The 25,741-nt window shown below is 32.7% G+C and overlaps 2 protein-coding genes across 3 annotated transcripts; one reads left to right on the top strand and one right to left on the bottom strand.

Annotated features, from left to right (window-relative positions):
* The first annotated feature begins 324 nt into the window (after positions 1–324).
* LOC130805686 (uncharacterized) lies at positions 325–10,877 on the top strand. Its single transcript, XM_057670469.1, has 6 exons — positions 325–832; positions 1,494–1,592; positions 5,653–5,830; positions 7,937–8,034; positions 10,170–10,231; positions 10,312–10,877. Exons 1-6 carry the CDS (start codon positions 383–385, stop codon positions 10,415–10,417), a joined length of 993 nt encoding a protein of 330 aa, XP_057526452.1. The 5' UTR covers positions 325–382; the 3' UTR covers positions 10,418–10,877.
* A 1,556-nt stretch (positions 10,878–12,433) lies between these two features.
* LOC130805687 (phytochrome-associated serine/threonine-protein phosphatase) lies at positions 12,434–23,843 on the bottom strand. 2 transcript variants are annotated; one of them, XM_057670470.1, is made up of 11 exons: positions 23,559–23,843; positions 23,349–23,457; positions 22,984–23,130; positions 22,827–22,894; positions 21,859–21,916; positions 15,837–15,947; positions 14,484–14,534; positions 13,785–13,928; positions 13,619–13,714; positions 13,470–13,541; positions 12,434–12,861 (listed from the first exon to the last, which is right to left on the bottom strand). In XM_057670470.1, the coding sequence occupies exons 2-11, from the start codon at positions 23,427–23,429 to the stop codon at positions 12,778–12,780; spliced, it is 912 nt and encodes a 303-aa protein (XP_057526453.1). In that variant the 5' UTR covers positions 23,430–23,457; positions 23,559–23,843; the 3' UTR covers positions 12,434–12,777. The 2 variants fall into 2 exon arrangements, with proteins under 2 accessions (XP_057526453.1, XP_057526454.1); XM_057670471.1 differs by having other exon boundaries at positions 23,349–23,843.
* Positions 23,844–25,741: the final 1,898 nt, after the last annotated feature.

Below are 25,741 nucleotides of genomic sequence, written 5' to 3'. Positions count from 1 at the left end.
GTGGTGGTGTTGGGGTAGGAGAATGGTGGTGATTGGGGAGCGGTAGAGACAAGTTGGGTAAGAAGGGTTTAATTAGGGGTAGTTGGGTAAATATGTAGGATTAATGAAATTGAAAATCAAAAGTCATTTACCTTGGTCAACGATCATTTAGTATGTCATCTAATGAAGTAGCTGTGTCGATATCGTATTTGGTAATTTAAAAGCTATTATTTATTTGAAAAAACTTACTGTTTATTTTACAATGACTAAAATTTATGACTTTAGTTGGTAATTGATTTTATTATTATATAAATAGGCATGAGAAATGCCAACATCAATACGAAAAACCCCGTCCTCGAGACTCGAGAGTAAGGGTGAAGCGGAGTTGCGAAAAGGGGCGAAAATGCAGTGCACAAGCTCAGCCTCAACATGGTCTCTATCACCATCGACTTCTTACCATTATCAAAATCAACGCTTGTTAACATCCAGAAAGCCGCCGTTTGTGTCGGTTAGCCCTTTTTTCCAGCTTCCTTCTCCTGGATTACCCATTTCAATATCATTACGGGTCAGGGTCAGGGCATTTGATAAAACAGAGAATGAGAATAAGAAGAAATCTGAAGAAGTAGAAGTAGAAGAAGAAGAAGAAGAAGTTCCATGGATACAAGAGAAAGCTTTGGACTTGGTTGAATTTAGTGGTTCAGTTACACAGGCTATTCCTGGACCAAGAGTTGGGCAAACCTCTTTGCCTTGGTTTCTTGCTGTGCCTTTAGCTTATCTTGGTATAACTTTTGTTTTAAGTTTTATCAAGGTTCTTAAAAAGATGAATTCCCCTAGACAACGCCGCCGTAATTTGGTACCCATTTTTCCTTTTTCATCTTTTTAATTTTAATTTTAATTTTAATTTGGTATTATGTTATTTGTTCAATTCCTTCCCTTTGATTGCAATTTCAATTTCGCATCCTAATTATTGTCAACATTAGACATATCAATTATCAAATGTAATGCAATTAAATCCTGTAGAGTTTGTTTATAGAAACAAGAGAGACAACTTAGGTCTAGGCTTGCTTTGGTCTTTGCCCGCTTATTTGATTCACCACTACTAATAGCAATGACTGTTTTTTACAAAATGCAAGAGATGTCATCCTTTTGATTCTCATGCTTATAGCCTTGTTAAATGTTTGATTCTACTATGTCCGAGTAGGTGATATTGAAAGTTTATGTTAAAGAACATACTTTGAGGTGGTGAAATTATCTTCAAACCTTCAAATTTACTTGTGAACTTACCGTTATCACCTAGTAAACGAGCTGTAGAATAATACAATTGGGTATTGGGGGTTTATGGAAAAGATGAATTGGTTCACATAAATAGTAACAGTTGTTGATCTGCATTGGTAACTTTTGATACAATGCTTATGATTTATGCACCAAGAGATGAATTTAACCAGATGCATACAGGTCTTTTTAAAAATATTTTGATTGAAGATAGTAGTCATGATTTATTCGGTTTAATGCAGATTAACAAAAATGCTTCATTGAACAAGACAATTGATGAACTCTTTGAGAAAGGCAGAGATACAATTCAATATTCAGCTTTGGAGGATATTCAGAAGAAGGTTAGATGCATGCTTCTTTGTAAATTCATGCCTGATACAGGAGGGAAAGGAAAACTAAACAAAGATCATTTATGATGTTAAGGAATTCTAGATAGCATGAATATGAAAGTTTGAGTAATGGGGCAGAAAATTTAATTTTTTACACAACTTGTACATGCATACCAAATCTTTTCTCGGTAGGAGCATGTAACGCTTTCCCGAGAAACAACATTGGTTTGATTCTGGCTAGCCTATCCTCTTCCCTTAGCCCACCCTATAACCAAAAAACAGTACACATCTATTTTTTTAAAATTTTAATCAAAATTTTGAATACCAATCATTCCACTAGGATAAACTCCCCTTTTAAGTTCCAAACACCGCTTTTAACACCAATCCAACATTCCGATATCAAATCCATAATCCTTATTCAAAATACTGACTTGTATAATTAGGTATTCAATACCAAATTCACTTAGAACATAATACTATACTAAGAGTAGCATAATATAATAAAAAAATTAAAGACCCAAATAATATAAACTTTTACTAATCTGAATTCATACCTCCGGTGCTCCTTTCTACGTACAAAAAAATAAACTTAAAAGTATACAACAAGTCTAGTATGAGACCGTCTCACCATGAGACGATCCTATATAATCAACCTATTTCTCTAATTGATCACTTTTAAAACTGTGAGTAATTACTTTAAAGTTATAAGTGATCACTCTAAGACTATTAAAAGTGATCACTTTAGGATTGTAAGTGATCCTTTAAAATTGTAAGTGATCACTTTAAAATTATAAATAATCATTTTCAAACAATAACTATACATTGGGCTGGCCCAATAGAAATAGTCTCACTGTGAGACTGTCTCATTTGAGAATTTGTAAAAATTATATAAACATACCATTGTGCTTTTTCGTATCATATCGCTTTAACGAAGTCTCAGAGGTTGGCAAATCTATGGGATGCGATGACTGTTGAATTAATGAAGAAAACGAAGACGAATCACACATAGACGCACCCACGCCTAAATCCTAAATCTATAAAATACACCAGAATTTTTAAAATAAAAGGGATTAAAAATAATGGCATTCTCACTTAGGTAGGTTTTTGAATTCACCTTTGGGTTCAAACTCTAACTCATTTTTACTATTCTTTTTTACAATTTAAATGATGCTATTGACATCATTGACCTTCGTCCTTGATCACGTGATTATCAAACAATAGAAAATAGGATTCAAAGCAAACAACAGTCATTATAGTGACCCTAAAGGGGGCATCTTGCATGAGTTCGAATTTACAGCTCACTTTGTGGCCACGACGGGGTGAAGTGACAACAAGAAAATATCCACTTAATCATTGTAATTTGAACAATTTAAAAAACTCTTTGGATTATAGTTAAAAAGATGAACATATACTTCTTGAAACCTTTTAACTTTATATAGAAATAAAGGTTGCTAAATATTTACGTGACTACATTTTGAGTCCAATGGTTTTTTACATGCAAACTCCATCAATTCAATACACACCATTATTTTTATTAATGGATTAGGACGGCCATGAAAGAATCGTTTATAGTTGTAGTTTGTGGAGGCAGTGACCCAATCCAATTTCAATTTGTCGCTTAAACTAATGATGCAATTGATGGGCCGTTGTTTAGGTTTGCTTAGAACAACTAATGATTAGGTGGTTGGAAGAATCACACATTATGTTGACCTAAAGTGTTGCTTAAGTATCAATAAATTAATGAGTCTCTAGCATAAGCTACTAGTCACTACTTTGATATCATTAGGACTCATATTAATCAATTCCTTAATAAAAATAAGAACTATTGAAAATTCTTACTTACAAAATATAATAGGACTCCTGAATTAGTCAACAATAACAACATTCCATTACATGATGCCTTTAAGTGGCTCCCATCTAAGTAGGGTTTAGGGATTGGATGTAAGCAACCTTAACGTTGTTTGTGATAACAAATAGTTTGGTTTCAATTGAGCTTTGGTAGGAAACATATATTGTAACTTTACATATATAAGAAGTGCACATGATTTGGTGAGCAATTTTTGTATTGACCATTACACTTGATAACAAAAATTTAAATCTTTAATCTCATCGAAATAAGGGACATTGACTCCTAAAATTAGTCATTCTTGTAAATCAAATACAAAAGAACCAACTAGAAATTGGTATACTTGCCTTTAGGAAGATATGAATCGGATGCTGCACATGTCTCATAAAACCCAAAGCAATGCTTATTACCTACCATCTTGTTGTACAAAAGACCATTATGTATGCACACTTGATCTTTTCCATGATAATAACATAAGAACACACGTGAGTATACATAGTACAAGCAGCTCATTTACTACCTTTGTGTTTGTTAACCTTACCATTTTGGTCCATTTATTTTTCTTAGCCCACTTCTTACAATATTTTTATATAGCACTCAAGTTCACCCAATAATATACCGATATTTTTCCCACTTTTGGTTGCCGTATATTTCTCACCTCTAATCCATTTATGATTTATATTTCCCACTTATTTCCTATCTTCTCTTATCCAGTTTTAGGTATACATGCCTAACATCCTCTTTAATTTAACAAGTTTTAATATGGACAAAATTTTATTTGTTACACATGTTATTTTCTTTCTTCGATAGAGCAAAAAATAAAAAAAATCTATGGTTTCAAACACTTTGACCTAGAGTCGACACTCGGTTTGGAATGCAAAACGGGAACGAAAACAAGGAACGTGATCTAGATTGACTTTGGAACGTTTGGGTACGAGATATTTTATGCATAACAAATATATTTGAAAACAAATTTAATTTAAAAGGATTTTTTTGCTTAAAGAAATTGTTTTGAAGTGGAATTTTTTTAGTGTTCTAGGTTTCATCTCGTTTTTTTCTCCCTTCTTTTTTCTTTAATTTGTAAATGAATGCCAAAGTACCTTTTAAAATAGGTCTTCTACATCGAGACGTCACCTTGAGCGATTTGGGGCCAGTTTTGTGGTGATTAGGGACGCAAGAACGTGGCTACGTTCCACGTTTCATGTAACTATGGTTTCAAATTATAATGAAGTGTATTAAAATGACTCATCAAATCACTTATGCTTGTTTATGTGTGGTAAATGATGTTTGATACCATGAGTTAATTAAAAACAACATTTTTGTTTTCACTGACAAGAGTAATATTGGATACATCCGATCCTTAAACTCCACCTAAGTGGGACCCAAGGTATAACATTGAGGTAATGGACTGTTGATTTAGTACATATGGCCTAACAAAAAGAAATTGAGGTAGTTTTAGTTAAATATGAACTAAAGATTTACCCATAAATTAACACCAATTGTTATTTTAATTTGCTAATAGGCTTTTTGATATTGTTTTTGCGTTGTAGGCCTTTCATATCTGAATCATAACCACTTGTTCCATAAAGACATTGTGCAGCGATAAGCTCAAACCTTTTATCAAACATTTTTTTTTTAATCTCTAGGACTTGTAAGTACACAGGATAACTTGCTAAATAGTATGTGCAGTGTTGGAAAAGATAGTAAAAGTAATTGATAATTTGTGAACTTAGCTAAATTTTGTAATAATGATAACAATTTTGTGAACTTAACACAGAAGAATGCAATCATGGATGTATTGGTTTTGAAATTCGACGGAAGATCTCTAGAACTAGGTTTGAAAATAAGGGAACATAGTGGCAGCGAAATAAACTGGTTGGAGCTAAAAATACTTTGCTATAATGTAAGACTGAAAGCTAGATTAATGTGAATTAGCCTTCAGCTGATTCAAAATTTGTATCAGAATAATGAGCTTTAAGGTGTCACTCTCACTACTTAGTAGAATAAGTTATAAAACCTGCGACTCAGTATTATGACAATCAGCACTATGATAACTGTTAGCTTTGTAAAATTTCTTGTTAACATTTTGATTCTTGTAGATAGTGTCTGGAATTACATATGTTGTGAACTTGTTATACTATAATTTTGATAAGAACTTTTGTGGTAATTATGCATACTAAAACGTTTTGTGTTTTATGCTGAAAGATGTTTTTTTATACCATCCAGACAGGTTTTTCCATGGAGGATATTGTGAGGAAGTACATACGTTATGCATTGAATGATAAACCATTCAACGGAGACACAGTTGCAGACTTAATTCAACTAAGGAAAGCCTCAATGTTGACTGATTCCCAGGTTGCTGAAGTTTTAAATGAGATATCAAGACGAATTGTGAAGGACAAAGGTACTTGCTGTAGAATGTTCTCTTGCTTTTAATTATTTTACCCTACTTTTCCATGTAATAATAAGCTGTTGTTTGATACTTATACTTGATGGTACTAATGTTAGTTGCTACTTTCTTGATCATTTCCTCCCTGAATTGAATTTTGAAACCATCAATTTCAATATATTATTTCTAGTCTTGGCTTCTTTCCCTAGTTTAGTACTTGATGTTGTTTGGCATATGTTGGATGTTTACATCCTTTGATTTTCTTGTCTTTGGATTGTTAAAGACTTTTTGATCGTTGTTGGGAGTTAGATATAGCAGTATCTTCTTTTTTTTGTTGTTGCTAAGGGAATGTGGATGTTTATAATTCCAGAGGAATGGCTGTATTTCTTAGTGTCAATAGTGGGGTAAACAAGAATATAGGTGACTACCTACTTATTTGTGACACACCCGTAGTTTGTGGTTTTTGGATGCAAATCTCACCTATATCATTGGTGTAGTTAGACTAAGAATGTGCAGCGTTTGGCATTACCGATTTCTCATTTGCACAGGAATGTGACAAGAGGTTACCTATCCCAAATGTTTGAGAATGTTATTCTACCCTGAAGGGATGTTGGTGATGTGCTTAATAACCTAATTCTCAAAGTGGCATTATTCAATATTGGCATCAGGGTTGTGATTTTTGTTACACGGTTCATGATTTTCAAATTTTGTGCTAAACTTGCAATTGTTGGACACATATCCCTGGACATCGCTTAACAAGGGCATAGTGGGTTGTCGCCCTAAAGGGTCAATAAAGTTTATTTTCATGTATAAGGTTGATATTAACTTGAATTAAATTTAGATATAATGTATATTTTGTTAAGTAATTTGAGTTATTGATTGCTTAATTTTGACCCTCAATATTTTTAGTATAAAAAAGATCCCACTTAACAAGATTTAAGACAATATTACTTTATGAATAGTGGCTACTATGTAAGTGTAACGAACTATTTAAAACAAGAGGAAGCATATGATATTTACTAATTGCTAAAAAGAAAATTAGATCTAAAGGATTTTGATGTGATGCTGCCTTTGTTCAAACGTCAATGGGTGGGGTTTGTGCAAGATATGGTTGGTCAATATGGATGGATTGAATGATTGTTGGTAATTAACTATTTTTTGTTCGACCCCATCAAATACTAATCTACAACTACAATATAACATTCCATAACTCCAATGCCATTTCATGGCTCCCACCTGCGGGGAAAGGGGTTTGGGGAGAGTGCGCATGGTTGAAAGAGCATTTTTGATACAGTCTATTATTATCCAAAACCAACGAATTATGAATCTGTGGCCCATCAAAATTAGGGACATCTATTCAAGTGCTCGTCCACATATCGTCTCCTCGAGCATTCCTATATATTTTCATGGCCTCTTCAAAACTCCAATTTTTCTTATTATTCATCATGCATGTTGTCCATGTTATCTTCAGCCAACGTCCTCTTCGAAGGACCTAGTTGACACATGAAGTACATTTTCCTTGGAAATAACTTCTCTCGTAAAATTTCTAGAAAATTGACTTTTGTGTTTGGCAACACTTCGAATTTCCAATTGACATAGGAAGTTCTAGTTACCAAGATGGTACCATGGTGATTATATTCCTTAAAGAATTTACTTCCTTTGGATTGTAAATTACCAACCAAACACAATCTATTTTGACATTTCATAGGAATTTCAAATTCCTATACTAGTTAGTTTAAACCAAACAAGCGTTAAGTTCCTCTAAGTGAAAAGACACTCTAAAGTGCAAGTCATATTGCAAAAGGATTGACATTTAACATTTTTAATAATTAGTTCAAATCTTGAAATATACAATATATTAATATGCTTTTGCATTATAATCATCCCATCAATTGCAACATTACAAGGAACTCATTGTGAGCATAATGTGGACTTATATAAGCCTAGAATCCGCAATTACGACTCTTAATTTTGTTGTTTATATGTCGCTATAACTGTGTATGTGTTACCCTTAGTAGGACACAACTGCTTTTGTCTTATGTTGTTTATCTTGTTAAGAGTGCCTTTCCATGTATTTTTAGAACTGTGTTTCTATTAAAAATCCTGACTTGTTATTTTCAGGCCCTGTTGTCATGGACGCTTCAGGTTATACTGAAAGGGGTTTTAAGAGAAAGCTAGCAGTACAAGCACTTTTTGGAAAGGTTTTCTATTTATCTGAGGTGAGATTATTGTTATTAAAATCATTTTTTTACTAGTTTTCTGTTATAATAAGTTTTCATATTGAATATTTTGGCCGATCGTTGTGGTCGTAGCTGCCTAAGGCCTTGACAGGTGAAACGCAAAGGTCATTAGAAAGAACATAGACTAATGTAGATGCATTTGGAAGACAGATTTATATAGATCGATTCCCTTTTCTATCTACTTGCTCTTACTTCTAAATTATTTATCCGAGTGGTTTCGATACTATTGCTAAAATAGTATGGCGGAATATGATCTTAAATGTCTAGAACTTTAATTACTTCATTTACCGCATACTTAAAAGTGTGCGCTAGTAATGGGGGAGGATTAAGTGAATATGGATGCGAGATTAATCCTACAAATATATAGGTATCGTTTTCTATTTTATGAGCGGTGCATTAAGAGGTCAGTTAAGAATGGCTTTGGGCTAATGATATTCTCTTGGTGGTGGTGATTGACTTTTCTTGAAGATAAGGTTTAAGTTTTCCTCATTTCTTTTAACTACTATTACTTTTTAGTTGTTTGGTCATTTTGTTTCCTGAACCCCTTGGATGTTGTGTTTGCTAAAGATGATGCACTAATGCACTACCTCAACCTTTGGCCTTGTTTTTTTTCTCATCTAAACAAAAAAATGGTGCACCTAGTAACCTAATCACCTTGTGTAAGATACTTATTTCCCAAGAGAAAAAAGGGTTGATGCAACCAAGATTTAGGGAATTTTGATGCGAGTTCTCAATACATTTCCTTACGTACATGAATGCATTTACATAGCCTATAGTGTCAACCTTTTTTGTTCATTTTTCTCCCTCACCAGTTCTCAAATTGGTAGTTTCCTTTCTATTTTAGCATTAATTTCGTTCCGCGGTTTGATTTTGCAAATAGATTTGGGCAATGGATACTAAATACTTCATTGAATTTTATATAATAATGTTGATGTTTCATCACTTTGTGGGTTTATTATGAGTTTTAATCTAAAATTTAGATAAAATGCACATGGAAAAGGTAATCATTTAACATTTGGTTAGTTGAACTTAGATTTTAATTTGGTTTGATAAGATATTAACTCTTGCTATAGTGATAGTCATTATTAGTATTGAAGAGGTAATTACTTCTTGAAAGTTTATATGTTTATAAAGTCAAAAACTAGGGTAGACTTAATGAATGAAAATATGAGAAAATGGTCTTGGTGTCGTAGATATTGACGATAAATGAAAAAAAATCTTTTACAATGTATTTGTTGGTCATGTGCAAAGAACACCTGAAGTTGCACCATTTACAAAGATGGAAAATAGGATAATTTGAGGAACTTGAAAGAGGAAAAGGCAGGCCGAAGATTACTTGAATAAAAGGAGTGAAGAATGACTTCAAGTCTTGAGATTTGCATGAGCATATGAAAATAGATGGGAATGAATGAAGGAGTAGAATATATGTCTATGATCGTTGGAATGTTTTTTCTTGGTTGTAGAATAGTATCAGATGGGGTTGCCTCAAGTATGATGTTTTCTACCAACCATTTCCAAGGTTGATTCTTTTTGGTTAGTTTAGCCAACCCCAAATGCAGGGATTGAAGGTTTTGTTGTAGTTGCTAAATTAGCCTTGGATGTTTTTAACTTTAGTTGGAATTCTACTTGTCCATGTGACGTCTACCTCAAGTAAATATGATGCTGAAATTTTCTCCATTTTGAAATATATTTCAGTTATCACTTGTCTTGGTAACTCTAACTCGGTATCATATGTCAAATTTTGTTTGGTTTACCAAATCATCTTTCAGCTAATTGCCTTCCTCATTTTTTTATAATTGTGTTTTCAGTTTTGACTTGTTTGTCAAGTTGTAAATTCTTATTAAAATGTTATAAATCATCTTTGCAACTGCCCTAAAGCTTGTTTGTAGCCCGTATAGTGATAAATGCAACTTCGAAAGTAATTATAAATTGACAAGTGATTTTTTTTTTTTTTTTTTTTTTACACATTCTATTGCATTGATCTCAAGTCTCAATATATGTCTTCCCTATCTGTGATAGCTGATAGGAGTTTAAGACCAACAGTTATACAGAAAATGAACATTCATGTTTCTGTCCTTGATTGTTCAAATATCTATGCTTTTACTTTGATGCAGCTTCCGGAGTTCTGTTCAAGGGACGGCTCTTTAATTGTGAAGGAAATCTTTGGAGTTACAGAGTAAGCCTTGTGCTTTAATGTTGTAGCTGACTGCCCTTTTCGCTTCTATTTGTTAATTTTTCTGCTGTTAATTTATACAGTGAAGACGCAGACACGCTACGTATACACACACTCTCTCAATCTGGAGACATGGAAGCTCTTGAAAAGATGATTGGATCTGATTCAGAAGTTGATGTTGATACTTAAAACATAAATGAATCTGCTCGACCTGCATTTTGATTTCATACTACAGCGCTGTCACAATTTTGCGGTTCCTTTCTCTTTTTTTATGATCAATTTTAGCTATCAGGTTGAGTAGTTTGATTTTTGTTTTGTTTGAAGGAGTTACTTCTGCCCCCATTATCTTTCCTTGTTATTTCATTCTAGGTCACTGCCAATTTGGCCCCTTTGTGGTTGTAACTTGTTAAATACTAGTTGATGTGCAGGCAACTTATGCATGCACCTCGGCCTTCAAGATATAAGTGTTTGTCTAATTAAGTTTAACAGTTGATAATGGAGGCAAAGTAAATGATTAGTGTACGATGGGCGATAAGGCAATTAGGAAGAGCATATGTAATAGAATAATCTATTAAAAATAACCTTGAAATTTAGGTAATTTGTAAATTATAGCCGTAAATTTTAAAATATCATTAAAATTTGGTCATCAGACATTAGAATGACTTGCAAAACTCTTTTATGACAATCGATGTACCTTAATTACCTTTGATTCTAACTCTTAATCTAATCCAATTAAGCTATAAGATTTCAGTGTGAAACTAAGAATACAAAAATACAAACAAGTAATACATTAAAAGTCTAGAGCTTAACTGAACAATAAACCTAGAACCAACAGAAGACAAGGAAACTGACCCATATAATCTCAGGCCACAAGGGAAGCAATCAAGTCAAGGTCTCCATCAGCTCAAGTCACCCTACATCAAAAGGGACACAAGTCGATACAATTGACCTAACCGAATTATCAGTCCTGCCTACTGAAATGGAAGCCCTACAACTACAAGCTCAATCATTTATTATCCATGGACTACGTACATCAGGACCTTGTTTATTTTTGCACGTGTATTTTACTTAATAACCAAATTTGTTTGTAGGCATAGTGTTCAACATCAGAGCCAATCATAGTTAGTTAAGTTTCTTTGGAGTGGATTGCCAAGTTGGCTATCTGCGTTTTTCTTTATACTCAAAATGATTTCTGTTTTCAAGGTGCCTTAAAAAGAAGCCTCCTTCCTCTTTTTGCAGGGCATGATTTTTAATCAAATAACCATTGAGATAATCACAAAAAAATCCCTTATTCTGAGTTTTATGGCATGCATTGAAACCCAAAAGATTACCTAGAATGGGAAAACAGTTTTGGCCATTATTTTGAGTTAAAGGACATTCTTGTTGTACAATATAATTTGGCCTAAGGTAAAGTGAAAATTTGAAATGATTAAGAAAAATTATCAACAAAATGAACCAAATAAGATAAGTTTAAACTTATTTTCAAAAGCAAGCGTAAAATTTCAAAACCTGTGGTTTAGAGCTATTCGCAATCTGCGAACAAGTCAAAGAAAAACACAATAGCTGTTCACAGTTACTAACTACGAACAGCTTTGACTTTTTTTGACCTGTTCGCAGTTAGTAACTACAAACAACTAGCTCCACAAATACGCATAGTAGCTTCCACCGTAAACAGGTTAAACTGCAAACATGTCAAAAAAAAGTCAAAGTTGTTCGCAGTTAGTAACTGCAAACAACTATTGTGGTTTTTTTTTTGACCTGTTCGCAGTACTAACTGCGAACAGCCCCAAACCACAGATTTGAAAATTTCACGTTTACTTTTGAAAATAAGTTGAAACTTATCTTATTTAGTTCATTTTGTTGATAATTTGTCTTAATCATTTCAAATTTTCAAGTAACGTTAACTAGGTCCTCTACAACTTGGTTAGATGGTGTACAAAAACAAAGGACTAAAGAAGGTAGGAACCAAATAGATTCTTGGGAGAAATTTAAAAAACACCTTAAAGAGGAAGTATGTTCTATCAACCTATAAGCAACGACTACATTCCTGTAAGTGCAATCTTGGACTGTAATCTAAATCTATTGCTGAGTATATACAAGGGGAAAAGATTAGTTGTCTAATCTCATGTCAATGAACTTGAGGATATGAAGAAGGGATCAACGCATTCAAGTATCAAAGTAAAGTTTGACAAATAACTATGGTTATATCATGCCATCACACAATGATCATATTTCCGCCATTATAACCAATGGAAAACTTTACAAAGTGAGCGTCATTAGTTCAGAAAGTTTGTCAATAAAATTAGGAGCGTGATGAAATATAACATGAGAAATAAACAAATACTTATGATCCGAGTAGTCACAAAGCAAGACTAAAAAAGAGGGCATTTTTTCTGGCGTATTAGCAATTTACCGACAGAGACAACATGAGCGAGCCAGCAGAAGGTCATTTACCAATAATTCACCCTCACCTAAAACTTTTGAATTTCAAAAATCACATCAATTAATAATTATACAAACCGTCTTTTTTAGATTCTGAATGACAATGCCTACAAGAAATATGGAACCCCTGTTCTTGGCCCCCTCATCTGATTGTTCTCTTCTGTCTCTGTGAAGAACTTCACTTCCCTTTCCTGTAAAAACATGACATTAAAACATTTAAAACCATAATTGACACTAATTATTCAGAGCTAACTGAGGAGTTATGAACTTGACCCAATTATTCATGGAGGGTGGATCAGATATAATATAAGCCATTTTAGTCAACAAAAGCACCCAAAACCTCAGAAAAAGGTTTTAAGGATATGGCGTACCATGAAACTAAACATACAACCAGGAAACACTGACTATTTATGGAGTTTGGATGCGAGTCCGTACAAAAAAGATGATTCGGGTGAATGAAATGCATATAAAACCCAGTCAAAAGGTGAATAGACTTCCAATTAAAGTTAACTTCCCCAGGAAGTAAATAAGAGCGAGATATTCAACATTAAAGAATATTTCATATTCACCATACATCTGATCAGAGTAAATGATTTTATCGGCCAAGTTTGTCAATAATACAGTCAAATGATAGAAAATAAAACAAGGCGAGGAGCAGCATCATTCATAATAACCACAAGTCAACATCAAGCAGTCAGGTTATTTTACTCAAGATTGTCTAATCAAGTCATCTAGATCAACTGCCTCACAAAATCACATCAAGTCAAATCTGTTGAATCATGCATCTGTGTAAACTCACCATGTTGTCATTAAAACTCAAAATAGAAGCAACATTCCCGCAACGATAACAGTAATTTGGAGCTGACCACACCTGTGTAAAATCAAAAACAAACATATCAATGAGGTTCTACAAATTCCAAACGATAGACAGTGTTAGCAGCAATTTACCGTCACAAGGCCTTTATCTTGAAACATGTACTTGAGACCTTCTTGTACAAGTTGATGAGCTCGACAAACTAGATCAAGATTGTTTATGTGGTTGAACTGCATAAAAAGGCTCAAAGCTTAGTCCTTTCATTAAAAAGGCTGTTAAAGACACAGCAAATATAAATACCTCTGAAGTAACTCTTGATCCAAATAGCCATCCTGCTCCACGAGGACTGACAGCCCATGTTTCAATATCTTCAGGATCACTCCACATAAGGTCACAAAATGGTCCTTCATGAGGAATTTCACAATTCCTTTCAATAACCCTTATCTGTCATATGACACGTAAAGAAATGAAAATTGATTTCACCAAACCACAATTTAGCACTATTGATTCATGCATATCTACACAACAGAGTAATACAATTTTCCACGAGACTCAAAAATGCCATAGGTCTCATGTACTTGATACAAATGGTTGATGAACTTATGTTGCAGAATAATGCTTCATTCTTACGAGTCAAAACAAAAAGAGAAAAAAGAAGCAAGGCACAGTATTTGATAAATTACTAAGAAACCAGATTGTCATATACTCCTTCCTATTCACCACAAGTGTCCCATTTACTTTTTGAATACTATTCATCTCTTACTCTTAATTTGTATTTTATTATTAACCTATAAGTTAAAACATAGTCAAGTGGGATCTTGTTTGATTCGTCTCAATGCAAGGATTCTTCATATCAACTTTTCATAATTTTTAATTATACATAATTAGAGATATTAAGGATTGAATAAGTGCATTGGATAGAGTGCAAAAAGCAAATGGGACACTTATGGTGAATAGGAGGGAGTATAACTTTGGAAAGTAGAATACAACAAACGGAACCTGATCAATTGTTCGGATATCTGGAGAAAGACCACCATGAACACAAAGCACCTGCAGTGTCATACTGTAAAATTAATAAATGCAGAGGGAAACGAAAATAGATAATCAAAGGATTTGAAATATTTTAACAAGTCAAAAGGATCCTGACATCAATTTCAGGATCATATACAACATTCCATGACCAGAAAGCCATTGAGTGGCACACACCTAGGTGAGTTTTGCGGGTTGGATGTGCACTACGTTACCCTTGCGATAACAAAGAGAAACAATTGACCCTTGATAGTAAATATCATTTCCAACTTCTTATAGATGAGAATTGCACATAATTTAATTAGTCAATTTACAATAGTCCATTTTAAATCCAAAACCACAAAACTATAATTTTTTGCCCCATCAAACTTTTAGGATCAAATGATTACAACAAATAGCAAAGGTGACTACATACAGACTCTTGTTAGTCACAAGGTCATAAAGATAGAGGAGAACATGAAAAGGATAGAAGAACTGCATGATTCTCCAAACAAAAGAAGACAGATACAAACTTTGTACAAAAGTAAACCTTTGACCCATTGTTACCAGGATCGAGGTACGATTCGGGCGAACGGAATCGGGATCGCAATTCACTAATTTAATAATTTCGAGTTGGGATAAAAAAAATGTTGGTTCGAGATTTAAGGGGTCTATAATTGTATTGGGTCGAAGTACAATTTGGGATCGATTACTTTAAATTAAAATAAATAGTTATAGAAACAAGGGATTAAATAAAAGAAAAGAAATAGAAAAAGGAAAAAGAAAAAAGAGAAAAAATACTAGAATTGAATGACATGTTTTGTTTTTGAAATTTTTAAATATGTGGTTAGAATTGCGCTTTAAATATTAGCATCCCAAAACCTAATAGTACAACTTATCACTTAAAATGTAAGCATTATATAAAAACAAAAATAAAAACCCTAATAAAGAGAATAAAGCAAGAAAAGGGACAAAAGCAATATGTTGGCGGCTGATAGCTACCGGTCTATTGCAATTGCTTCCATCTTTATCAAGAATACCCACACCATTGATGTAAACCTAATAGCAATTGCTTCCATTTTTTTGGAGTTTAAATTCCACTCAAGGATTAAAATGGGTCGATTGATATCACGTTCCAAATCGTGAACCCAAGTGATCCAGATTGCAAATGACCCGCGATTCGGGTCGAACGATCTGGATTGAGGTTCGCAGGCTAGGGGAACGATCTTGGCTACACTGCTTTGACCCCCCCCCCCCCCCCCCCCCCCCTCGCCCAAAAAAAAACCAAAAAGTGAAGCCGACCCATTACAGGAAATAAGACGTAAAGTAGAATTAAATTCTTACAGTTCCGTCTATGATTGCTGAGAGAGTTAGATAATCAAAAACATCTGTGCAATATCTCCATGCATTGGCATTTCCATACTTCCTCTGGCATTCATCATAAAATCCATATACCTGAGAAAAAAAAAAGTAAGAAAAAATCAAGCAAATCTACAACCACAGTAAGAAAACAGCGCATGAAGTCAATAACCAATTTTAAGGAAAAATCAGAATCTCAGCATTTGAACATATGAATTAAAGGCTGTTCTTCCATACATAACTTTTTAAATTTTATAACATTGAAACAAGTATGATGAAATCTTCATGAGCTTGCAGACTTTTCATTTTCAGAGTAAAATTAAATTTCAAAGCTTATCTACATCAAAGATGAAAATTTTGTATTTTGAATTTATGAAAAACAATTCAAGATTAATTTAGGGGCCGTTTGATTTGAGTGTAAAAAGGAATGCAAACAAGATATGATGAAAGAATGGAATTAAACCAAAACCCTCTCATACCATGTCCCTCATACCCAATATAAATTATAACTGCCAAACATGGTTCATCAATCAATTAACCTACCATGTTCTCATTTATCTCATCTTCCTTATTACCATGTCAAGCGATACCGCAAAGCCATCTCATCCTCCATCGACCACCTTTCAGGTTGAGATGACTAGAAAAGTCAATACCATTAAAGCTCCAAACTCAGCTTATGGTCAAATTCAACCACCTATAGTCAAACCCTCTTTTTCCTTTATTGGAATTCGGTGGACAAATAGATCAAGTCCCGCACCCAATTGAAAATTCCTTCTTAAATTTGAGATTTTAATTTTTTTATTGGCAATTTTTAGTCATGATTGTGGCAGATTTCGGAGTTTTGTAGTGTTGAAGGTTGTGGTGTGAGGTGAGAATGAGAGATAAGTGGATGTGTTTGTTGTTTCTAATAGTGGAGTGAGTTAGGGTTCTAAAAGACGCGATTATAATGGTGGGCTACGAAGACTCCGTGAAACCAAACACATCGACCGCAAAAGCACAATAGAATTACAAACAAGAAAAGTGAAATTATATGGAGTATATTTACAGGCTATGTAGAATTGAAAGACAAAGTCAATTTTACCAAACTTCTCAAATAATCACCGAAATGCTACTCTACGTATGGAACATTGATTCTGATCAGGTCACAATATACTATTACCCCCAAGAATCAACCCAGGAGATAATTTACAGGACACAAATCCTAACGAAAGCTTTAGCCATTATCATTGGAGACTGATGTTTAAAAAGCCTGCAACACATGAATATAGTATTTACTGATTACTATTTAAATTCCAGATCAATGACTAAATGGTAATCGAACTCGAATTTTAAAATCAAATAGTGGGAACATGGGGCCTTCTTTCTTTTGAGATTGTCACACTCAACGCATCACCATCTTCTAGATGAACAAATAGAACAGACATGCTAATTTAAAGGTTTCCAGCCCTGAACCCTTAGAGATTTTTTCTTTTGGCTTAAATTAAGAAACATAATTAATTTGTTCATAAGTAGCAGAGCAGTAAATAAATGCTCTCAAAAAGAAATTGAATTATCCTTTGATGAGACAAAAAATAAATGGAGCTGGGGGCAGCATATAAAACCATCCTTCTGAGTTCTGACATCCCCAAACAGCATCAAACTGGTGCTAACGTTATTTAAGACAATTAAGTTCTTCATAAACTCCCTCTTCCTGGTGTATAGATACAATTATAGCACATTAAAAAAAGGCTTAAAATACAAGGTAGGTTAGTACATAAACTCCACACGGGAACTTTATTAAGCAGCTGACAACCAATGGCTAGTTGTGGAAAACTTCAATCCACAAGTCCCACCAGGGGCGGAGGTAAGGGGTGGTCCGGGTAGATAAGTGCCAGCACTTAAAATATGTTAAAAAAAACTGATAGTACTACAATAGAGAGTAGAAAATAAACTTGGTTGAGTTGGTTGTGTAATCACTCATCTACACTCCTTGCCTTGTTAGCATGCAGAATTTACTTTCCCATTTTACTTTATTTTTTTTTAAAAAAAAAACACATGCTCTTCTTAGTGGTGGGTTAATTTCAACTACAACCAAACCACCATGACTACGTGGCAACATGCCCCTGCTCCAACGCCATGCCACCAGCCCCTGAAAATTCAGGTCACTAGTAGCCGCCCCGGCCTAGCCTGCCCTCCATGGTTCACCGTCATACTAGTTTAGAGTGTCCCTATTTTTTCTATTCATAATTCATCTTTCTTAATTCTTATAATTATTAAACTGTTACTGTATTCTAAGTCGATTATTATTTTAATAATTAATTATTATTAAATTGTTATGGTACTTTTCATGTGATTTTGTTATTAAAATTATCAATATATCATAGTAATATTTAAATACAACAACCACCTTGTCATATGGCGGTTGGAGAATTAGAGTTGAAATGCATAACATCTTGCCACGTGGCCCAACTACAAATTATTTTTAAAAAAATGTCTAAAACTTCCCTAAGAAGCTACAATACTTCTAGTTATCAAGTATTATATTCCTTAATTTCACCTTTCAAGCATATTCATTCATCATTTAAAAAAATATCATCTTTTATACATTAACTGGCCATTAAGTATTATTATTCCTCATTTAAAAAAAATATCTTCTTTCAAATCAATATATTCATATTCTTTACTCTTCTCGTCTTTCAAACATATAACATGCATAGTACTATCTCCAATTCTTACAAATTTTCACTATAGTTTTACAATTCTTTAATATATTGAACTAAACTAACAAAATTTTGTTATTCAACACCATTATCTTTATAAAAAAAATTTAAATTACAATAAATGAGATTGCAGATATCTTTAATTCTAAGTATTTTAAGTATTTTCCTCCACTCAACATCTTCATTAATTTTAAGTAATTTACATATCTTCCTCCACTCAACCTCTTGCCTAATTATCACATAAATGAAAAATTATTACTTTCTTAATTCTCTCCATTCCAATATTTTAATAATATGGGGAAGAATAACCTCAATTTAGGCATGATTTAAAAAATATACCTAAAATACTTTAATTTTAAATACTCAAATTCTAAAATAATGGGAAAGAATAACCTTAATTAAAGGCATAATTCTCTCCATTCATTAATTTGTATTAATTACATAATTGAGCTTGCAAATATCTTCCTAATCTCGGCCTATTTCCTTATTTTCAAAACCTAATTAACAATCAAGCCTTAATTATCACAACTAAGTAATATTAACAAAGACAAAATACCACAATCTTCCACTGATTATGTTGTGTACATGGATGTTTTCTCTAATATTTGAGATATTTTAAATTATACAACTATATTTTATTGAAAAAGTTTTTGCATTAATATCATGATTGTTTACTAACTAGATTAAGTGTTTCTTTGTTTGTTTTGCAAATGAATTAAATTTTGTCATCTTCATATGCATATACATATAATATATATAGATATTACATTTTATAAGAAGTCCACTTAAATTACGTAATTTAAGTGGACTTCTTATAAAGTGTAGCACAAGTTTATGTGTGAAATGGTCTCACCGTGAGACGTTTTCTATACATAGATTGATAGCCCAATTATCATAATTATTATCATATGGACTCCTTTTTTTTTAGGTCGTCTCATCGAGAGACGATTCTTACAAGAGTAGCTCAAAATGTAGTAATACCTGTATATATATTAAATATATTTTTACTATTGTTGCATTTAGAGGTCCAATGTCAAAAACTTACATTATAATATATAATATCTACTTTAATTGAGTATGTGAGTTTTTTAATATGATTATTAAATGTCTTTTTAAATCTGAACTAGTTATCAAAATAGTTAAATTACTCCCTCCGTTCCCTTATGAAGTTCCCACAAGAAATGTTCACAAGAATTAAGAAAACTCGAATCTTTTAGATAGTGGATGTAATATTTTATTATATAAATTTAATAGAGGAAAAGTGAGGATCATAAACATTAAAAAAAATTATTAAAGAAAGTTAGTGGGAAAAATATGCGACCAGATTTAATAAAAAAATGTTTTAAAAAGTTAGCGGAAAACATGTGGGGGCCATAAAAAATATAAAAATGAAGTCAGTGGAAAATATATAGAGACTATAACCATTATTAAAATATTAAAACAAGGATAAAAAAAAGTTATTTTTGTCCAAAATTTGTAATATAAATAGGAAGATTCCTTATGGAAACAATAATTGGAACACCCCAAAATGGCAAATGGAAGCTTCTTTATATATATGAAAAATTAAAAAATTCCGTGCATTGCACAGGCATTATACTAGTTACATTATACATCGCTTACAAAATATGAAAACTCGACGTGGACAATTGTTCTAATAATAATGTTGTTGAATGTAAGTTTTTTAGTGACATCACTTGAGCTCTTTTCTAGACCCGCCGTGAGTTCCACAAAAAATGTAAATAAACTAAACAAAGAAACTAACAACCAATAGTGTCCTCATATCGCTCCAAATTCAAAGAGGCAAATGATATTCCATGGCCATACGCCCTTAATGGAGGCAAAGAAAGCCCTTAATGGAGGCAAAGAAAAGGGCCATAAAAGCAAGTCTTCAACCTCTCAGAAAAAAAAAAAAAAAAAAAAAAACACCTATCCCAAATAAACCTTTATTAGGCAGCTGACAATCAATGGTTGGTTGTGGAAAACTTCAATCTACAATTCCCACAAAAAATTTTAATAAATTAAACAAAGAAATAGCAACCAAAAGTGTCCTCATATCGCTTCAAGTTCAAAGAGGAACATGATATTCCATGGCCATACGCACTTAATGGAGGCAAAGGAAAGGGCCATAAAGCAAGTCTTCAACCTCTCTAAAAAAAATCCTATCCCATACAAACAGCTCTCTCAAATACCAAATTATTGATAAAAAGGAGAATTGCAACTTCTTCATCACAAGTACCAACCTCCAAAGACTCCAAAGTCTAGTTAATTGATGCCTTTAATATTTTCTAAGTCAACAACTTAAAATAACATCATTTGAACAAAATCTCAACAAAGGAAAAGAAAATATCAATTAATCACCAAAAAATGAATTCTTCACACAAGTTATATAGTTGAAGTTCAATTCATTAACAAATCTCGACAAGAATGAATGATCAATTCAAAAGAGTTTTAAACTTGGAACTTAGAAGAGTAGAGAGATTCTGCATCTTCAAAGGAAAATGAGAAATCGTGAAATCTTACAAGGACTTAAGGACGTAAGTTTTTCAGAGATAGAGACATATACTTTTTATCTTGATACAAGTTATATCAAACACAACAACAATGCCGAAGACAATATAAAGTTGAAATTAGGAAATAAAAAGAAAGTAGACTTTCGATTGTACTATGTTCATCCATAAATCGCTATACTAATGCAAGTGAATCAATCCTGTGAGAGCTTAATTAGCAGTAACATGAAATGAACATGCAACTTACAATCCCTTTCTAAAACTTCAAATGCTAAGCCTGAAATTTATTTTTTGAAGATCACAAAAATAGGCCTCAATCCCATCTAAATATTTCCTTTGTCCCAAAATGATCACAATACTCCAGTGGGACAGTCCCAAAAATAGATCCAATGTTATTCTCCTTAATACGTTCCATCATCCAATTTTCTCCTCAACATATATTTCTTCATTAAAACGCCCACTTGCTAATGCCATCAACTTTTTATAATAAAATAACAATTGGCCCAAAAAAACCATCTCCTGAATCCATATGATAGGCAAATGGGAGACAAAAAAATTATGGAAGAAGTTCGTCCGACATTCCACATATTTCTAGATAAAGTGCTTCAAAGATAAACTATACTTAGAACTTAATAAATTTATACCTTTTGAAATACAGAGGCACAACATCAACCACTTTTAATTTTCAAAGAATCAAATCAGAGAATAAAAGTTGTGCAGATAAAATACATGAATTATAGTGCACAAGAGCTAACATTTAAAGGAAATCAAAGAAATTAGGATAACAATAGAGAAATCTACCTGAGTAAGCTGCCTGCTTTCATGATTCCCTCGCAAAAGGGTTATGTTTGCAGGATACCTAGCAAAAGAGAAGGATACCTTGTTACAACAATATAAATAATGTAGATATTTATTAAAAATCAGAATACTAGACATAAAACATCATAATAACTAAAGTCCATCTGATATTCATAAATCGTGACAGAAAGTACATATTTGATGAGGAAAGTTTCAGCTAGATACAAAAGTTGACGCATTATTGGAAGAGTATAAAAATCACAGCAAGAAAAATTGAGGCAAAGTCTGAATACTAAATATGATAACAAGGGTCAAAGTCACATAGGGCAGAAATATAGCAAAGTTATTTAGAATGCACTCACTAAAAGAAGCATTATATCAAAACAATTGAGACCCACAATATCTTTCTTGTCTACAAATTTGGCTACCCATCCAAAGGGAAATGGTAAGCAGCAGAATGCTTTATCCGGTAGGGATGCACAGGTCAAGTGAACATGATTTTTAAATGATTATCAGTTAACATCTTTGAAAAAGTAAAACATGAAACAGGATTGGATATTGGTGTCACAAAATGAGCACCTTATAGGCTAATACTATGTTTCCAATCAGGAAATCTATGTGCAAACAGCAATTTTCTGCAAACAGCAGAGAAACTTCCAGCTCAATCTTTTTTATCCAGCTCAGAAATGATTTAAGAATTTTTAGAAATATAAAATATAGAGACTAAAACACCATTGCATTGCAGATTAATTAGAAATTTCTATTCTTTTATATTATATTTTAGCTTCTAAAATATTCAAAATGGACATTCGACGTGCAGTTGTAGAAGCAGTAATCCAGATTCCAGTGACAGGAAATACATCCTTTTTAGAGGGGATTTTTCCTCTTTCGATTAAAGATTCAACACACACATCAGCAATAAAGACAAGGATCCAAACCGAAATGGAGAGCATTATAAAAGAAAGGCACACCTAGCTTTAAGAAGCAAAAGGATGGTAAAGACTTCAAGACTATTGTAGCCCCGGTCAACAAAATCCCCCTGACAAAGATTTAGACAAATTAAAGGTCAAAGAGGGATGTTATTCAAGCTAATTTACAGCATTCATCAACCATGAAGCATTAAAGTACCATAAAAATGTAATTAGTATCCGGAACATGACCCCCTGTCTGAAAGAGCTTCATTAGATCATGAAATTGGCCATGGATGTCACCACAGACAGTGACAGGACTATTCACAGGCTGCACATTTGACTCCTCAATAAGTATCTCTTTCACCTGCCCAATTCCAATCGCACATTCAGACAAACATATGGTCAGTAATTCACCAATTAGCATGTTATTGTTCAATTTGATTAGGGCTAATAAAAATAAATAGAAACAAATCTTACATCTTTAATCTTCAACCTCTAATCTTAAATCTTAAAATCTTAAATTTTGCTAGAGTAATACATGTATATATCAAAGAAAATGAAAAAGGACAAGAAAATACTGACATATTCGCAGAGAAGCTGAAGCTCATCTTCGGCTAAATGCTGACCTTCTTTAACCTTAGCGATCCATTTGTCCAAATCCATTTTTGATTTTGATTTGGTTTTCAAATCCCTAAAAATCAAATACTTTGGCTCTAAATATAGGGTTTTCCAACATGAAAAAACAAAAATCGAAAGGATTCAAACTTGGGGGACGAAATTAGGGATACTCACTGTAGTAACAAGGAGAAGAGAAGGGAAGAGAAGAAGATTTCAAACTTGGTTATGGCAAACACAGACACAGATACAGGCGCTCTTCTCCCTTCTCTCTTCTCGGCAACCTAAATTTTGTCTATCTATTCTTGTTGGACTACGAGTATTGTACAAATACACTTATTCTTCTATGTTTTTCGTTTTTGCCACATTTCCTCATACAAATACAACTTCTATTCTTACAATTCACAAGTCACAACCACTACATTACTCCCTTACTTTTCAATTTCAACTAGTTCATTTATTATGCTCTTATTTTCGAATAAATCTTGAAAAATTTATATAGTGTAATTCCACACCTATAAATAATTCTAACTGATTTCTTAATATATACTCGAAATTTAATCGGTTTGTCAGTATCTATGAAATATTTACCAAGAAAATAATGGATTAAAACAATAGAATAAAACAATCCATTACTGTTGTATGGAATGAATAAAATAAGGTTAAAAAGAAATTTTATATTATTACCTTATATAAAGGTTTCCACAATAAAAGCGATTAAATGCATTAAACTTTAGAAAAGGTCATTTAGACAATTTTAATGAACTATTATACGTGCTCACTTAATGCAAGGTTTGTGTTTGTTTGGTGGTTAACTTACAATTTGAAGTATTGTAAGTATTTATTTTCTAGTTTTAAAATAAGTATAATTATTATTTTATTTTATTCACTCAGTGCTAGCAAAATATAATGAGAATGTCACCTTAATTGACCAATGGATGCATGAATGTCGAATAAACATAAATTAAGCAATGAATTTATATACTTACTCAACATCAATCCATTGCACATTTGTATCATATATCATGTTTCTATATGAATACAACATGTATGTTATGTTTATCTATGTTGAACTGTGCACTCAGGTTGAAAATAAAAAATTTACCTAGCAATCATGAGAACACCAAGTTCATCTTAAAATAACAGGACGTCTATATTTTTATTACAACAATATAAAAATATACTCCCTCTTATTCAGCTTATGTGTCTCATTTTCTTTTATGGTCAAGTCACCTTAATTGTCCCATTTATATTTTTGGTATGAGTTTTTGACTTTTATGCCCTTAGTAGCTTTATCCTATTTTCAATTATACCCTTCATTACTCATACTAATTTTCCTCCCTTACATTAAAAACCCATAATACCACTCTCTTTCCTACCCTTAGGGTCCCACTTTTGACTCTCCTTAAAATCCGTGAAAAGTCAAATGGGACTCTTAAGGTGAATAGGAGGGAGTATTAGTTAGTTACATGTTCACTAATATAAATTGTATTAAGAATTAGGGTATCTTTCAAATCATGTAAAACTATCATTCAATCTAACCTTTGTACAAATCTACACTCTTATCCTTCATTATACCACAATTTACCTCAATCTACTGTTTAGGTATATTCAATAACATGCATGTGGATGATATGGTAAAAGATAGGTCAAAATATACTCATTTACTATTTTAAAATGATTTTAGAAATAACCTAATAATTTCAAGTAAAATTTTGAAATTCTTGTTTTTAGGAAATAGTATATTTTCTGAAAAAATAATATAAGACCATAACCAAAACTTATTCTTAAATAACAAAAAGACTATAATATCATTATAAAAGCTTTTTTCGTTGTAGAAACGTTTAGAGATGGTGAATGACAAAAAGAGGTGGGTTAATTGTTGTTTAATAAGTTTAAGTATTTTCGCCCTGTTTTTGCGGAATTAGATTACGGAATCAAAACTTAAACTTGATGCAAAAAAGTAAAAGGAGACAACACAATTTTACTTGGAAACCGTCTAAGCCTAAATAGAAGGAAAAACCACGACCCCCCGGGATTTCAAAATTCTCTTACTATGTTTTAGTCAATTAGTTACAATTACATAAAACAATAAAGACAACTAGGCCAACTTCTCTTTCTCCTTCTCCTTCTCCTTCTCCTTCTCCTTCTCTTGCTTCACTCGAAGCTTCTCTCTTCTCCCCTAGACTTCCCCAAGTCTAGTTACAACAATTCTCTCAGATACCCTTTACAAAGGCTCAATTCTCTAAGGATAAAATTAAAGAGTTGTACAAGAAAATATCATAAATTAATTGGCAATTTTTGGAGCAAAATATTTTCTTGTTAATTTGATCTCACGTATGGACACGTCTCAAAAAAAC

This window comes from Amaranthus tricolor, chromosome 2, assembly GCF_026212465.1.
Source record: "Amaranthus tricolor cultivar Red isolate AtriRed21 chromosome 2, ASM2621246v1, whole genome shotgun sequence".
Taxonomy (NCBI): Eukaryota; Viridiplantae; Streptophyta; class Magnoliopsida; order Caryophyllales; family Amaranthaceae; genus Amaranthus; species Amaranthus tricolor.
Note: the sequence above shows the minus strand (reverse complement) of the source record. Positions and strands in the feature narration are given on the sequence as shown.

Coding starts and splice junctions, on each gene's coding strand:
- LOC130805687 (XM_057670471.1), bottom strand. CDS start 23,429: ATGGATTTGGACAAATGGATCGCTAAGGTTAAAGAAGGTCAGCATTTA. Junction 23,131..23,348: donor TTCAGCTTCTCTGCGAATAT/GTCAGTATTTTC, acceptor GGAATTGGGCAG/GTGAAAGAGATACTTATTGA. Junction 21,917..22,826: donor CTTTTGCTTCTTAAAGCTAG/GTGTGCCTTTCT, acceptor CTCTTTTGCTAG/GTATCCTGCAAACATAACCC.
- LOC130805686 (XM_057670469.1), top strand. CDS start 383: ATGCAGTGCACAAGCTCAGCCTCAACATGGTCTCTATCACCATCGACT. Junction 833..1,493: donor GACAACGCCGCCGTAATTTG/GTACCCATTTTT, acceptor GGTTTAATGCAG/ATTAACAAAAATGCTTCATT. Junction 8,035..10,169: donor AGGTTTTCTATTTATCTGAG/GTGAGATTATTG, acceptor ACTTTGATGCAG/CTTCCGGAGTTCTGTTCAAG.